At 44.6% G+C, this 16,881-nt stretch overlaps 1 protein-coding gene across 1 annotated transcript in view; it reads left to right on the top strand.

Annotated features, from left to right (window-relative positions):
• The window catches only part of MYO1C (myosin IC), a 69,850-nt gene that overhangs the window by 20,841 nt on the left and 32,128 nt on the right, over window positions 1-16,881 (top strand). The window contains exons 11-13 of the mRNA XM_065418103.1: window positions 1,376-1,481; window positions 3,103-3,183; window positions 8,207-8,298. Of these exons, the coding sequence (XP_065274175.1) occupies window positions 1,376-1,481; window positions 3,103-3,183; window positions 8,207-8,298 (279 nt within the window). The remainder of the gene's footprint in view (window positions 1-1,375; window positions 1,482-3,102; window positions 3,184-8,206; window positions 8,299-16,881) is intronic.

Below are 16,881 nucleotides of genomic sequence, written 5' to 3'. Positions count from 1 at the left end.
ACTGTGTTTCTTAATTTGGGGTTGTCATAACTATAAAGGGAAGGGTAACAGCTCTCCTGTGTACAGTACTAAAATCCCTCCTGGCCAGAGACTCCAAAATCCTTTTACCTGTAAAGGGTTAAGAAGCTCGGGTAACCTGGCTGACACCTGACCCAAAGGACCAATAAGGGGACAAGATACTTTCAAATCTTGGGGGGGGGAAAGGCTTGTGTGTGTGCTCTTTGTTTTAAGGGGTTGTTCGCTCTTGGGACTGAGAGGGACCAGACATCAATCCAGGTTCTCCCCATCTTTCTAAACAAGTCTCTCATATTTCAAACTTGTAAGTAAAAAAGCCAGGCAAGGCGTCTTAGTTTTACTTTGTTTTCTCAACTTGTAAATGTACCTTTTACCAGAGTGTTTATCTTTGTTTGCTGTACTTTGAACCTAAGACAGAGGGGGGTCCTCTGAGCTCTTTAAGTTTGATTACCCTGTAAAGTTATTTTCCATACTGATTTTACAGAGATGATTTTTACCTTTTTCTTTAATTAAAAGCCTTCTTTTTAAGAACCTGATTGATTTCTCCTTGTTTTAAGATCCAAGGGGGTTTGGATCTGTATTCACCAGGAGTTGGTGAAAGGAAGGAGGGGGGAAGGGTCAATTTCTCCTTGTTTTAAGATCCAAGGGGGTTTGGATCTGTATTCACCAGGAGTTGGTGAAAGGAAGGAGGGGGGAAGGGTCAATTTCTCCTTGTTTTAAGATCCAAGGGGGTTTGGATCTGTATCCACCAGGAGTTGGTGAAAGGAAGGAGGGGGGAAGGGTCAATTTCTCCTTGTTTTAAGATCCAAGGAGTTTGGATCTGTATTCACCAGGGAATTGGTGAGAGGTTTCTAAAAGCTTCCCAGGGTAGGGAATGGTGGTAGCGGACCAGAACTAAGCTGGTAGTTAAGCTTAGAAGTCCTCATGCAGGCCCCCACACTTGTACCCTAAAGGTCAAAGTGGGGATACAGCCTTGACAGGGGTATACATTGAAGTTGGGCCTCTATTATGGTGTCTTTAAAAAGCACCCATGCAGATCACAATATGGAATTACATTGGAGCCTGTAACCTAACTATGGCAGATATCCATTGTTGGATTTTTAGTGTAGATAGGCCCTTATTTATATCTGCTGTACGCATATTCCTCCTTGCTTACCTCTGATGGCTCTTTCTCTCTTCTGGGGCAAATCTGACTATTCATTGGTTCATCTCTGTAGAGCTCATATGAGTCTCTAGATCTCTTGCTTGTATCTCTCTTGATTTGTACCCAGATTATGCATGGTGCCTGACCAAAATGGTGCAGACTTTGTTTTATTGAAATACAGTGTGGGAGTGACTAATTCTTTCTGATTGTTTACAGCTTTGAGCAGTTTTGTATTAATTATTGTAATGAAAAACTGCAGCAGCTTTTCATAGAACTCACACTAAAATCAGAACAAGAGGAGTATGAGTCAGAAGGCATAGCGGTAAGAGCCAAGACCTCATTTTGTATTGTTTCCTCTGTAGCATCTCCTATTCGGAGAGGCCAGCTAATTAAAGGGAGCTGATAATAACTTGCAGTATGTCAACCAAGAATTTGGAAGTAAATATTTATTTTTACCTAATTTGTCTGTGTGTGATCCACCAGAACTGGTTCATACAAAAGGGGCTTCAAACTGGGCTCTGTTTTTGCACATGCAATCACCTGCTCACAGGTGATAGCATTTATTCAAACAAAACCCATTCAGATTAGAACTAGACCTGTTCCAGCATTAGTGATTATCTTGTTCTGTAGTCCTTTGTCTATACAATGCATAAAAATCTTAATACTGCTCTCAGCTAAGGAAAGTTGTCTTCTAGCTTGCTGGGTTAGAAGCTGTGTGTTTGGCACTGAAAGTCCTGCAGTTTTGCTCACAGCTATGATATTTGTAACTTTGAGGCTATCAAACATCAGAATTAGTCCATAAATTCTTGTCCTGTCAAGAATGTCACATGACATTGTGGCCCTTTGGCATTTTGCTGCCAGAAAATGTAGATCCTACCAATTTATTTTTGGAAAATTATTCTGTTTTCTTCTTGCTGGAGCCTTGCTTCAGAAAAACCCAAACTCCTGCCCTTCATACTTCCAAGCAAGACTTGTAGGAAGGGCAGAATGGTGATTGAGTTGTGTTTGATCCTTTATGTGCTACTGTTGGGATCCATGCAGTCATATAATTAAGAAATAGCAGAAGTGTCTGTGGTGGATTCTCTGCTTACTTACTGTCTGGAGATTCTGTGCGGGTGCCTGGTGCTGGCTAAAAGGCACTCAGATGCTTCATTGATGGGTGCTATAGAAGAACCCAGATAGATAGGAGAATAAGGATGCTGTAAGACAGCCCTTTAGAAATTTCTCTGCTCCTCCCTCACCTTTTTGTTGCTACCACCAACTAAATATATTTTGTGAATGGCCTGGTTCCCAGTTTCTGAAGAGGTTCTTTCTCTTGAATCCTGCATTCAGAATCTGGAGACCTTTTTCAGAGCAGCAACCACAGAGATTGGCTGCTCTTTGAGTTAGGGAGACTACCTTTCACAAATCTGAATGAAAGATGAGAAACTGTGATGACGTGACTCAGTGATGACCTGGAACAAAGAGAAATATTTCATTTCAGGAAGAGTCAGTCTTTTTGTGTGGTGTATGCACAGCAGGAGCAAGAACCCCAGCTCTGTATTAGTTTAGTTCCATAATATAAGCTTTTATATGTCTAGTTGCAACTGCGTAGTGTATTTGAGTTAGACTTCTCCTAGAGAGGGACGCTGTCCACTCCAGCCATATTTCAGAATAGAGAGCTTGGTTGCATAAGTTTCCCCTTTCCTTTTGACTGTGCTAGGACAAAGATGTTCACCCTCTCTCTGGCAAAACAAACAAACAAAAAACCCAGATATCAGAAAAATAAATATATATTTATGAAAGAAATATATCTTTCATACTTGACATGTGGGCCTCAGGAAGACTGTTTTAAATATTTTCTATCCTCTGATATACACTGATCACTCAGACTATTTCCTTCCAGTGCAGAATCAAGATCTTTAATCAATCTTTAATTGTGTGTGTCTTTTTGTGAATGGCAGTGGGAACCTGTCCAGTATTTCAATAACAAAATCATTTGTGATCTGGTGGAAGAGAAATTCAAAGGCATAATTTCTATTTTGGTGAGTTGACAAACCTGTATTTATTTATATATATATTTTAATTGAAGCTATTTAGGAGCATAATGGGAAGTGACTAGTCGTAGGTGAAAAGGAAGTGGAGGCTGGTGTACAGGTTGTTGGTGGGAGTGGGGAGTGTGAGGATTGCGGAGGGAGGTAGAGAAGGGAGTAGAGCCCAGTGTTAAGTATGAACCATGTGTGGTAGACCCAGAGGCTAACCGTCTTCCATGCATGTTTTTGCATTTGCTGGCATTTCTAGCCATCTTTCTAATAAGATAGAAGCTGCTTTTTAAGCAAAACTGTTTTAACTTACATTTTGATTGGGGTAATACTGAGACCTGTATATCTATAATGCCATACAATGCATATGCACAAATTTCTCATTAACCACATCTGAGAGTATAGAAGAAGCAAGAACCTTCCAAGGAAAAAACATCAACAGAAAACAAATGTCTGAATGCACCAAAGCTCCGCTTCCCCATCCCCCCCACACCTTTAAACTGGCTGTCTAAGAGTATCCTGCAGAGAGTCTGTTTGTTGGGGGGAAGGGGGATTCTGAGCAGAGTGCCTATAGTCAAGAGAACTCTTTTTTGGATGTTTTTCTACATTTTCAAATATATTGATTTCTATTGCAACACAGAATACAAAGTGTACAGTGCTCACTTTATATTTTTGTATTACAAATATTTGCACTGTAAAAATGATAAAAGAAATGGTATTTTTCAATTCACCTCATACAAGTACAGTAGTGCAATCTCTTTATCATGGAAGTGTAACTTACAAATGTAGATTTTTTTTTTATATACTGTTTTGTTTTTGAATACAATGTAAAACTTTAGAGCCTACAAGTCCACTCAGTCCTACTTCTTGTTCAGCCAGTCGCTAAGACAAACAAGTTTGTTTACATTTACAGGAGATACTGCTGCCTGCTTCTTATTTACAATGTCACCTGAAAGCAAGAACAGGCATTTGCATGACACTTTTGTAGTCAGCGTTGCAGGTTATTTACATGCCAGATATGCTAAACATTCGTATGTCTCTTCATGCTTCGGCCACCATTCCAGAGGACATGTTTTCATGCTGATGATACTCGTTAAAAAAATTATGCATTAATTAAATTTGGGACTGAACTCCTTGGGAGAAAATTGTAGTGATGTGAGATTTCTAAAAATAGCTACAACACTCGACCCAAGGTGTAAGAATCTGAAGAGCCGTCCAAAATCTGAGAGGGATGAGGTGTGGAGCATGCTTTCAGAAGTCTTAAAAGAGCAATACTCCAATGCGGAAACTACAGAACCCGAACCACCAAAAAAGAAAATCAACCTTCTGCTGGTGGCATTTGGTCAGTAGTATCCACTCGGGCAGTATCTGCACCCTAGATGTCCTGGACTGTCCCCCCAGTCCAAAGGCATAAAGGGCAGAGCAGGCCCAACTATTCCTCAGTTCCTTTTTACCGCTTGTGGCAATGAGACAGAACCTCTGCAGTGTCCACTTCCCTGTGCACTGTGCTGGTGTTAGTTAGCAACTTTAGTTGTTAGTTAGTTCATATAGTTATTGCCTGTTGGCTAATATTTTATATATAATTTTTCTTAGATAAGTTTCAGTGTAGGTAGACATATACCATTCCCCCCCATCTCCCCCACCCTCCTCCCCCCCAAAAAAGGTGCTAGCAATATGGCAGAAGCTAAATCATCATTAAGTTTCAGTGCCGCATAACAACAGGCATTCCCAGTGCCTGCTCTGCTAGGAGAGGGACATATCCCCAAGCAATATTCCATCTGTTGATCTTTCTCTAAGCACAATCAGAATGCTAAAGAAGCCCACCTGAAGTTGTTCCTCCTCAAGAGTTCAAAACGCCTTCTCAGACACTGAGACATAGCTAAAAAACTGTCTATGGTCCTCTGATCAGTTCTTCTCCATTAGTAGCCTGGTGAGCTGAGATTCCATCCTGAGCTCTTGGGTCAGACCTATTGAGAGACCCCAGTCATCCATCTTCATTCTGGCATCAGTCTTCTGACGGGCAGGAACGATGGGAGAAGGGATGAGCCAAGGTCTCCTTCTCAGATGCCTGGCAAGTCAAGACACAAGCATCATCAGACTTCTGACTCATCTCAGACTCAACCTCCTAAGGGCCAAAAGTCTGAAAAGGTCCCTTGAAGTGCCCCAGTACAGATTACTAAGAGAGCCCCAGTTGCACCCACCATATCTGCAGACTGTTTTTTCTCTCAGTACCAAGAACCTTGGGAACTGGTCACCTCAGAACCGTGTTCTTCAGTACTTAGCAATACTTGCTGTCTTGGTACCCAAAGCATACAGAGTACCAGTTACTTTGGGCCTGACACTACAGCTGTGTCTCCTAGAGAGGCTGAGGATGGTGATATCTAAGCCACCAACTACTGCACTGTTGGTACAGCAAGTCAGGGAGGTATCTCCAGTACCAACTTCTCCCTTTATATGCAGGGCACTCTGGATAGAATGGTCCCTCGCTTGAAGGAAGTGTACTCTTTCTCCTCATCCCCATCTAGACACATCTCCCACCCACTCGCCTTCCCCCTGGGGTACCATACTGGGAACCAGGAAGGCACTCGAGGGAGGATTCTACAAAGGAAAGTAGGAGAAGACCTGGACTCATAGGAAACATTTATCTTGGTACCCTCCTGCGTGTCTCCTACCTCAGTACTTCTATCCCTATCAACACTGTCCTTACTGGACACACTGGGGTGTACAGCCGTATTCGTGTAAGCCTGCATCATCTGCTCCTTGCAGGGTTAGACCCCCCCCCCCCTCTTCAAAGACACAATATGGACCATCCCAGCCAGGCAAACTAGTGAAGCCTCAGATCCTGGAAAGAAAGGAGGAGGAGGAGAATGATGAGGAACAACAACCACAAGGGGAAGAACAACTTGTTCCTGCTGTGATCTCATCCTCCCCCGATGAGGCAGTAAGCCCCTCTATGTCTTCCTCAGTGGATGGTCTTAAATTATTCCAAGAGCTCATTAAACACATGGCACAGATAGTGGATATACCACTAGAAGTAATGCAGCAGAAGTCCCACGAGCTCCTGGATATCTGCACCCTTCCTTGCCCAACAGGCTCCCCATGCCAATTAATGAAAGACCATTGGAGCCCTCAGATGACCTATGGCATACACCAGCCTTGATACTGGTCACATCCAAGTGAGCAGAAAGAAGGTACCATATCCCTTCCAAGGGATTTGAATACTTTTATTCCCTCCCAGTACCACATTTGCCTGTAGTAGCTGCTGTCAAGGAAAGGTCAAAAATAACAAATACCTCCTAGAGCCGGACGCAAAGAAACTAGACCTTATCTCGTGCAAGGTTTACTCATTAGTCAGGCACCAGATGTGTGTGTGGCTAATTATCATGCTCTCCTCTCCATTGGAGCTGGGATAAGCTGTCTTGGTTTCTGGACAAGCTACCACAGGACCATTGAGAGGAGCTGAGAGCCATCATGACTGAGGGGCATTTGATAGCCCACACTTCCCTATAGGCTTCACTGGATGTGTCTGACACCACAGTTGGTACTATGGCTATATTGGTGACAATGAGGTGGTCTCCCTGGCTCCAGTCCTAGGGAATCCCCAGGGAGGAACAAATAACAATTGGGGACCTTTCCTTTGAGGGTGGTGAACTTCTTAATTCTAAAATGGACAAGACCCTCCATTTTTTTAGAAGACCCCAGGGCAAATGTGTGTTTACTGGGTCTGTATTTTCCATCCCCAAAAAGGAAACAAACAAGACAACAAGCTTGCTTCAGGTAGCATCCTTGTACCCAGTATTTTCAATCCTAGAGAACTTCTGAGCTGCCTTAGTGTGCTCTACTAGTTCAGTGGCATCATCTTGTACTGCAAACTTGTGAAGCAACTATCCAGGCTTTGCTGCAGATATATTCTCTAAACACTATAAATAGCGTAGTCATGCCAGTTAAGCAGGGCTCAGTAGGAGCATCTTGCAGGCTGTTGTTTGATGCTAACCCCCTCCTGTATTGCTGTTCTGAATGCAAAGTAACCAGCCAACTAGTGATGGGTAAGTTAGGTGGCAGTTGAGGATAAGTAGATCTTGCGTTATTTATGTATAAAACCACCCAAAATGTAAATGTGTATAGAAACTGTATATATTTAATTGTTTTCCTCTTCTCCCTTTGGAGGTCACTTGTATTCTTAGGTTGTCAGCAAATGAAGCAGGAAGCATGTCTTTTTGTGTATTTTTACAACACTCAGCAAAATGGGGCACTTGTTACAGTTACGGGCACTGCTGTAATACTAGCTCTAAATAATAATGTCATATATTCTTGCTTAACTAGCACAGAAAATTGAAGGGCAAACCTGATCAGTTTCTTTCTTTGAGACCTCCTAACCCAGTCTAAATTCCTTTCTTTTTTAGAATCAATTCTGTACATAGATTAGAGTTACAGGGCTTGATCTGATTTCATTTTATGGTCACATTTTAATTGTGCTGCTCTTGAAAACTCAACTGAACTGTGGGAGCAGGCAAGTTCTTTGTATACAGGGAGACGACCTCTCACCAAAAGTCAAAGTGTACTTGTCTTCATCTGCTGGCCGGAAAGAATCTAAAAGTCTAACTAGTCTCCAAGAAGAAAAAAATTCTCATAAGAACATAAGAACATAAGAAAGGCCGTACTGGGTCAGACCAAAGGTCCATCTAGCCCAGTATCTGTCTACCGACAGTGGCCAATGCCAGGTGCCCCAGAGGGAGTGAACCTAACAGGCAATGATCAAGTGATCTCTCTCCTGCCATCCATCTCCATCCTCTGACGAACAGAGGCTAGGGACACCATTCTTACCCAACACAGCAGTTCTTTATTATGTGAGTGAATTAGGCAGCCTCTCTAGTACAAGACAAAAACCTGCTAGAGAAACCAAATTGAGGGCACCATTTTAGTGAGATGAGGGTGGATGTGGCTTGCATGCTGACATGTGTAGAAGGAAATGTTGAACATGTGCATTTTGTTGTATTGCTGTGTTTGTTGATTCCCCGCTTTACAGGATGAGGAGTGTCTGAGACCTGGGGATGCCACAGACATGACATTTTTGGAGAAGCTGGAGGAAACGGTGAAGAATCATCCTCATTTTCTCACGTGAGTGTTCAAGTAGCTGTTGCTAGTTTTGTCTTTATGAGGAGGGACAAAATACAGAATAAAGCTAATGAGTTTTAAATATACCCAGTCTCTGCTGTACCTATTACTGTATTTGTATTACAGTAGCACCCAGAGGTCCCAGTCATAGTGGGGCCCCATTGTGCTGGGAAGTGCATAAAAGCAAAAGATACTTGCTGTCCCAAAGAGCTTAGATTCTAAGGCTAGGTCTACACTACAGCTGGGATTGACTCTCTGAGATTGATCCACCAGCGGTCGATTTAGCGGGTCTAGTGAAGACCCACCAAATCAACAGCAGATCGCTCTCCAGTCGACCCCTGTGCTCTACCCCCGACAAGAAGAGTAAGGTAAGTCAACGGGAGAGTTTCTGCCGTTGACCCCCTGCGGTGTAGACCCTGTGGTAACTTGACCTAAGGTATGTCGACTCCAGGTACGTTATTCATGTAGCTGGAGTTGCGTAGTGTAGGTCAGTTTACCATGGTAGTGTAGACATAACCTCAGTTAAGACAACAGAATAAGTGGGTATAACTAACAAAAATGAGGCTAAAAAGAGAAAAGAATAGTAGTGATGTTATGGTGGAAGTCTGTTGTAGACCACCAAATCAAGAAGAGGAAGTGGATGAGACATTCTTCAAATAACGAGGAGTCCGGTGGCACCTTAAAGACTAACAGATTTTTTTGGGCATAAGCTTTCGTGGGTAAAAAAACCACTTCTTCAGATGCATGGAGTGAAAATGACAAATGCAGGCATAAATTTACTGGCACATTCTCTTCTCTTCTTGTACCAGTATATTTATGCCGGCATCTGTAATTTTCACTCCATGCATCTGAAGAAGTGGGTTTTTTACCCATGGAAGCTTATGCCCAAATAAATCTGTTAGTCTTTAAGGTGCCACCGGACTCCTCGTTGTTTTTGTGGATACAGACTAACACGGCTACCCCTCTGATATTCTTCAAATAGGTAACAAGATTAGCTAACACACATGAGCTAGTATTAATGGGGGATTTTAGTTTCCTTGATATCTGTTGGAAGACTAATACAGCCAAAGGTGATAATAGAATAATAGAAATGTAGGACTGAAAGGCAACTCAGTAGGTCACCTAGTCCAGTCCCCTGCACTGAGGCAGGACTAAGTATTATCTAGACTATTTCACAAAGCTGAAAACAGTTATGGACCAAATCAACTAGGAGGAAGAATTTAATCAGGAAAATATGAATGATAATTGAGAATAATTTAAGAACACCTTTCTAGATGCCCAAAAACCACAATCCCATGATCAAGGAAGAAGGCTATTCTGGTTAAAAATAGAACCTGGATTAGAGGGGAAGTGAGGGTAGCTGTAAATGCGCACACACAAGCGCATGCGCACACAGTTGATAGTAATGACTATAAATCAGAAATTAAGAATTGTAGACTATTGATAAGGGAAGCCAAGGGACACAAGGAGAACACATGCCAGCATAATAAAGAACAATAAGAAGGTGTTTTTAAATTCTGACAATGATATTGGTCCTTTACTAGATGGAAGTAGTAGAACTATCAATAATGCAGAAAAGGCAGAAATGTTCAATAAATATTTCTTTTCTGTATTTGGGGCAAAAAACAACTGATGCGATCTCGTCACACGGTGATGATAAAAATCTTTCCATTCCACTAGTATTTCGGGAGGATGTTAAACAGAAGCTATTAAAGTCAGATGTTTTAAAATCAGATGGTCCAGATGACTTGCATCAAGAGTTTTAAAAGAGGTAGCGTAGGAGTTCACTGGACGATTAATATTGGTTTTCTGTATGTCTGGTTAAGTTCCAGAATACTGGAAGATAGCTAATGTTGGTCCAATTTTTAAAAAGGATCAACTGGGTGACCCGGGTAATTATAGTCCTGTTGGTCTGACATCGCTCCCAGGCAAGATAATGGAGTGATTGACAAGGGGCTCAATTAATAATGAACTAAAGAGAGGTAATGAATTAATGCAAATCAACATGGATTAATGGAAAATAGATCTTGTCAAACTACCTTGATATCTGTTCTTGATGAGATTACAAGTTTGATTGATAAAAGTAATAGTGTTGATGTAATATACTTAGACTTCTGTACAGCTTTTGAGTTGGTGCAGTGTGACATTTTGATTAAAAAATAGAATGATATTAAATTATCATGGGACACATTAAATAAATTAAAAACTGGTTAGCTGATAAGTCTCAAAATGTAACTGTCAACAGGGAATTGTAATGAAGCATGTCTGTTTCTAGTGGTGTCCTGCAGGGATCGAATCTTGGCCCAATATTATTTCATATCTTTATCAATTATTTGGAAGAAAACATAAAATCATCACTGAGTTTGCAGATGACACAAAAATTGGGGGAGTGGTAAATAAAGAAGAGGGCAGGTCACTGATTCAGAATGATCTAGATCACTTGGTAAACTGGGTGCAAGCAAACAATATGTGTTTTAATATGGGTAAATGTGTAAAACTGGGAAGAAAGAATGTAGGCCATACTTACAGGATATATCCTGTAAGTTCTTAGTATGTGTAGGGGATATCAGAAAGTTGAGGAAACAACTAGGAGGTCATCCATTTTGGATCTGGTTTTGACCAACAGGGATGAATTAGTTGCAAACACGAAGGTGGTTGGGAACTTGGGAGGAAGTGACCATAATCTGATAGGATTCAAGATCCTAAGGAAAGGAGGACATGTGAACAACAAAACAAGGACACTGGACTTCAAAAAGGCAGACTTCAACCAACTCTGAGAAATAGTAGGCATGACTCCAGAGAGAGACCAATTAGGAAGAAAAGGAATTGAAGGGGGTTGACAGTTCCTAAAAGATGTAATTCTAGAAGTTCAGCATCAAGTAATTCCTATGCAGAGAAAAGATAAGAGCTTTTAGATATCTAAAAACCCAAATGGATACATATAGGAAATGGAAGGAGGGGAATGTCACTAAGGAAGTGGACATGAGAAGAGCATGAGTGTGTGGGAACAAAATCAGGAAAACCAAGGCAAGGAATGAGTTGCAACTGGCAAGAAATGTTAGAGATAACAAGAAGGGCTTCTACAAATATCAGACAAAAAAGAAAGATCAGGGATGGTGTGGGTCTGCTGCTTAATGGAGAAGGTGAGCTGGTAACCAAAGATGATAAGGCTGAGTTGCTCAGTGCCTACTTTGCTTCAGTCTTCACACACAAAAAATAACGTGACCGGATGACTAACGAAGTTATCAGAGACAATAAAAGGGAAGGGACACAGATCAGGATAAGTAAAAAAAACACATCAGAGATCTTCTGTCTAAATTGAATGAATTCAAGTCATCAAGGCCTGATGCTATTTATCCCAGGGTGCTGAAGGAATTAGCTGAAGAAATCTCAGAGCCACTGGCAATAATATTTACAATCTCATGGATGACAGTAGAAGTCCTGGAGGGCTGAAGAAAGCTAATGTAGTGCCCATCTTTAAAAAGGGGGGAAAGGAGGAGCCAGGGAACTATAGACCAGTCAGCCTCCCCTCAATACCTGGGAAGCTAACTAGAGCAATATATAAAACATTCAATTTGCAAATATATGGAGGATGAAGGGGTGATCACTAGCAGACAGCATAAATTTGCTAAGAACAAATCATGCCAAGCAAGCTTGATTTCATTCTTTGCCAAGGTAATTGGTTTGGTGGATAGAGGGAATGCGGTGGACATAGTACAAGTGAACTTCAGCAAGGCTTTTGACACAGTCCTACATGACATTCTTATAAGTAAACTGGAGAAATACAGGTTCTTCTTTGAGTGCTTGTTCATGTGAATTCCAATCAGGTGCACGCGCGCTGTGTGCATGTCAGCCGGAAGATTTTTCCCCTAGCAGTATCCAGAGGGTCGGCCTGGGTGCCCCCTGGAGTCACACCTTCATGGCGCCCAATATAGGGCCCTGCTGATCCGACCCCCACTCAGTTCCTTCTTGTGACGGCTAGCTGGAACTCCCTACTGCTCTTGCTTCGACAAGCGCGTGCTTTGCAGTATCTCTGTCCTCATGTACATAGTTAGATTTAGCAGCATAGTAGTTTTATAGTTAGTGTAGGTTTTCTTACAAGTTTCCTTTGGGGGGGTTCTTTCTCCCCGACGCTTTTCTCTGGCACCGGGGTATGCCTCAGTCCCCGGGCTTTAAACTGTGATCGGACTGTGGCAGATTTATGCCAAGAAGTAATCCGCACTTGTCATGCCTTAAGTGTCTGGGCGCGGGGCATCTCAGAGACTGCTGCAAAATCTATAAGGGTTTTCGCCCCAGGACCCTTAAGGACAGAGAGCAGCACCTCCAAGTCCTACTTATGGAGGCAGCTCTTCGGCTCCAGTCCGAGCACGCCGCACCTGACCCAGCCTCGAGCGCTGCATTCTCGGTGTGCAGCGCGCTGGCACCGTCAACGAGAGAATCGGTGCCGAGGAAGGACTCAGAGACCCTCGGCACCCCCCGGCTCCGCCCACGGGCAGGCATTGGTGAGGCACCGCTCTCACTCCCCAGTGCCTCATCAGAAGAAAAAGGCAGAGGGCGCTCCCCAGCTAGGTCTAAGGACCATTTAACCAGCAAACCCCCATCGGGCGCTCAATCAGCTCCCGTTGACTCCTGCCCCAGGAGGGGTGCAGTCGAGTCCGGACCCGCGCCACTCACCAGGCCGCCAACGCAAGGACATACAGCTGCCCTCCACACTGGAAACGTTCGATTCAGCAGCAGACCTGTTGGCACTCAGGGCACTGCCCTCACATCCTAGGAGGGGGAGGTCGCCGGCACCAATCCCAGGCCCAGTACATTCTGTAGGCAAGCCAGGGATGATGTCTGCCATAAGGCCATCCCCGTTGCATTGACCGCTGGCACTGGGGTCTCTGTAGGGGAGCTGTTCCAGTCCCCAGCTGGCACCGATCCCCAGCACTGAGGCTCCACTCCTCCCCTGGTCATCACAATCGGAGACCTTGGAGGTGAAGTCCTCATGTTCTAATAGGAGCAGAAGATCCTGCTCCCGCCATGATTGACATCCCTACCTGGCGCCCTGGCAGGGCCAGTGGCAGGCTCCTCAGTGGCCCTCTGGACACCTTGGGCCTATCATCAAAGCCAGGGTTCCAGATTGCCGTCAGTGGCCTCAGTCTCGGGCACACCGACAACAGCACTGGCTGCCGGTGCTGAATGTCCTCAGCACCGTTCCCAGCACCGATCGCGACCTTGACCACAGCACCGATTCCGCCATCAACCATGGCTCTGATCCCGGCGTCGACTGCGACTCCGATCCCAGCGTCAGCTGTGGCCCCCATCCCAGAGTCGTTTGCGGCACTGATACCAGCACCAATTCCGGCTCCGAGTGAGGCGCCAACCACAGCACCAACCGTGACACCGAACCCAGCATCGATCTCGGCACTGGCAGCAACACCGACCTCGACGCCAACCGCAGTGCCGGCGCCCCTTGCCCCACAGGACCCCAGGTGGGGCCGAGGGCAGTGAACAGATCCCAGTACTGAATACCTTCTCATCCTAAGGTCGGCGGGTACCTCAACCACTCTGGTCTTAGAGGACACTAGGGTCCTTCAGCAGCTCCTGAGACAGGTGGCCCAGAACCTAAATATCAAAATAGAGGAGGTGGTGGAGGAAGCCAATCCAATGGTCGATAATCTCTTCCCTCCTGGGCCATCCCAAATCGCGCTGCTGCTGATCAAAACAATTAATGCCACAAAGACACCGTGGCAGACCCCGTCCTCGCTGTTGCCAACCGCCAAGAGATACAAGCGGAGATACTTTGTTCCCTCACGTGGTATGAACATTTGTACACCCGCCCCCAGCTGGACTCTCTCTGGTAGTGGATGCTGCTAGCCAGCATGAGCAGCAGGGCTACCGGGGCCCTCTCCCAAAAACTCCTCCGATCACTGCACACTCCACCAGGGCTCAGGCCTCTTCAATGGCGTTCCTGGCGCAGATTCCTAATCAGGACATTTGCAGAGCAGTGACCTGATCCTCCATACACACTTTCATTGCACACTGTGCAATCATCCAGCAGGCCCGAGATGACGTGGCCTTTGGTAGAGTGGTGCTCCAATCAGTGTACAGCTCCGACCCCGCCTCCTGAACTTAGGCTTGGGAGTCACCTGATTGGAATTGACATGAACAAGCACTCGAAGAAGAAAAAATGGTTACTCACCTTCTCGTAACTGTTGTTCTTTGAAATGTGGTATTCATGTCCATTCCAATACCCTCCCTCTTACCCCTCTGTTGGAGTAGCTGGCAAGAAGGAACTTAGTGGGGGTCATGTCGGCAGGGCCCTATATTGGGTGCCCAGGCCAATCCTACAGATACTGCTAGGGGAAAAATCTTCTGGCTGTCGTGCACGCAGCACGTAAACACCTGATTGGAATGGACATGAACAATACATCTCGAAGAAAAACAGTTACGAGAAGGTGAATAACCGTTTTTTCAGTAGAACTACCATTAAGTGGATACATAAGTGGTTAAACAACCACAAAGAATAACTATTAATGATGTCAGATTAGAAGGACGTCTCAAATGGGGTTCCACAGGGATCTGTTCTGGGTCCAGTGTTGTTTAACATCTTTATTAATGACCTGGATGCAGGAATCATTATGCTACTGATCAAATTGACAGATGACAAAAAGCTTGGGGGTGAAAGGATTGCAAACACTTTGGAGGATAGAACTAAAAATCAAAGGGACCTTGATAAATTTGGAGAACTGGGCTACAGATGATAAAATGAAATTCAACAAAGACAAATGTAAGGTGCTACACTTAGGGAAGGAAAAACCAAATGCACAAATACAGAATGGGGGATAACTGGCTTGGCGGCAGCAGCACTACTAAGAAGGATCTGGGAGTTGTGGTGGATCACAAGCTCAACATGAGTCAACAATGTGATGCTGTTACAAAAAAGCAAATGCAAGTCACTGGAGGTGATAGTATCGCTCTACTCAGTGCTGGTTAGCCCTCAGCTGGAGTACTGTGTCTAGTTTGGTCATCACTGTTGTGACAGACCCAGACCAGTGGGGTACAGGAGTCTGGTACAGGGCAAATATACTGGTCACTGGATGAGTAGTTTTCTGTTCCCTGAGTGACCAGAGCAGGGGCTGCACTAGAGTAATCAGGAACCTGCTAGACCCAATTAAGGCAGGCAGGCTAATTAGGACACCTGGAGCCAATTAAGAAGAAGCTGCTAGAATCAATTAAGGCAGGCTAATCAGGGCACCTGGGTTTTAAAAAAGGAGCTCACTTCAGTTTGTGGTGCGAGTGTGAGGAGCTGGGAGCACGAGGCGCAAGGAGCTGAGAATGAGAGGGTGTGCTGCTGGAGGACTGAGGAGCACAAGCGTTATCAGACACCGGGAGGAAGGTCCTGTGGTGAGAATAAGGAAGGTGTTTGGAGGAGGCCATGGGGAAGTAGCCCAGGGAGTTGTAGCTGTCATGCAGCTCTTACAGGAGGCACTATAGACAGCTGCAGTCCACAGGGCCCTGGGCTGGAACCCGGAGTAGAGGGCGGGCCCGGGTTCCCCCCAAACCTCCCAATTGACCTGGACTGTGGGTTCTTCCAGAGGGGAAGGTCTCTGGGCTGTTCCCCAACCCACATGGTGAATCTCTGAGGCAAGAAAATCCACCAATAAGCGCAGGACCCACCAAGATAGAGGAGGAACTTTGTCACACTGTATAGAATGGATCCTTTCCAGTTTCTCTACATCCTGAGGCAAGCAATAAAGATGATCAAAGGGATTGAATACAAGCCATATGTTTAGTTTGGAAAAGAGGGGAGGAGGGAGACATGATAGCAGTCTTCAAATACTTGAAAGGCTGCCATAAAAAAGGATGGAGAAAAATTGTTCTCTCGAGCTACACGGGGCAGGACAAGAAGCAATGGGTTCAAACTACAGCATAGCATATTTAGATTAAATCTTAGGGAAAACTTCCCAACTGACCGGGAACTCCTTGTATTGGTGGAAAGATCAATTTAATGTCTGCATGGGCGTCCCTTTCTTCTGCCCAGCTCTAACTACGACAATGGGCACATTACTGTTAGGGTTAGGAGCACACCTCAGCACACTCACAATTCGGCAGTATGGTCACCTCAGGAAACCAGCCTCCATATCAACTTGTTATAACTCAGGGCAGTCAGAAATGACTGCTTTCAGTTCCTACCCCTCATCAAGATCAAATCAGTCAGAATCATTATGGACAATGCGGCTTCCATGTTCTGTATCATCAAACAGAGAGGAGCAAGACCGCTTCCCTGTGTGCTGAAGCTATAAAGTTATGGAACTCACGTGTAGGCCATCAGATTTAGATCTCAGCCATTTACCTTCCTGTAGTCCAGAAGGTCACAGCCAATGTGCTCAGGAGGTGCTTCTCACCATACTATGAATGGGAGTTGGACTCTCAAATCCTTCATGGGATATTCCAGATGTGGGACTTCCACGGAAACTATTCACTACATTCAGCAACAGGAAGTGCCCCTAATTCTGCACAAGACGAGACCTTGGTCACCTCTCTTTGGAAGACGCCTTTCTGCTTCCTTGGACAAAGGGCCTGTTCTATGCATTCCTT

The sequence above is a fragment of the Emys orbicularis genome, chromosome 17 (assembly GCF_028017835.1).
Source record: "Emys orbicularis isolate rEmyOrb1 chromosome 17, rEmyOrb1.hap1, whole genome shotgun sequence".
Lineage (NCBI taxonomy): Eukaryota > Metazoa > Chordata > Testudines > Emydidae > Emys > Emys orbicularis.
The sequence above is the reverse complement of the archived record's forward strand: the minus strand, read 5'-3'. Positions and strand labels throughout refer to the sequence as shown.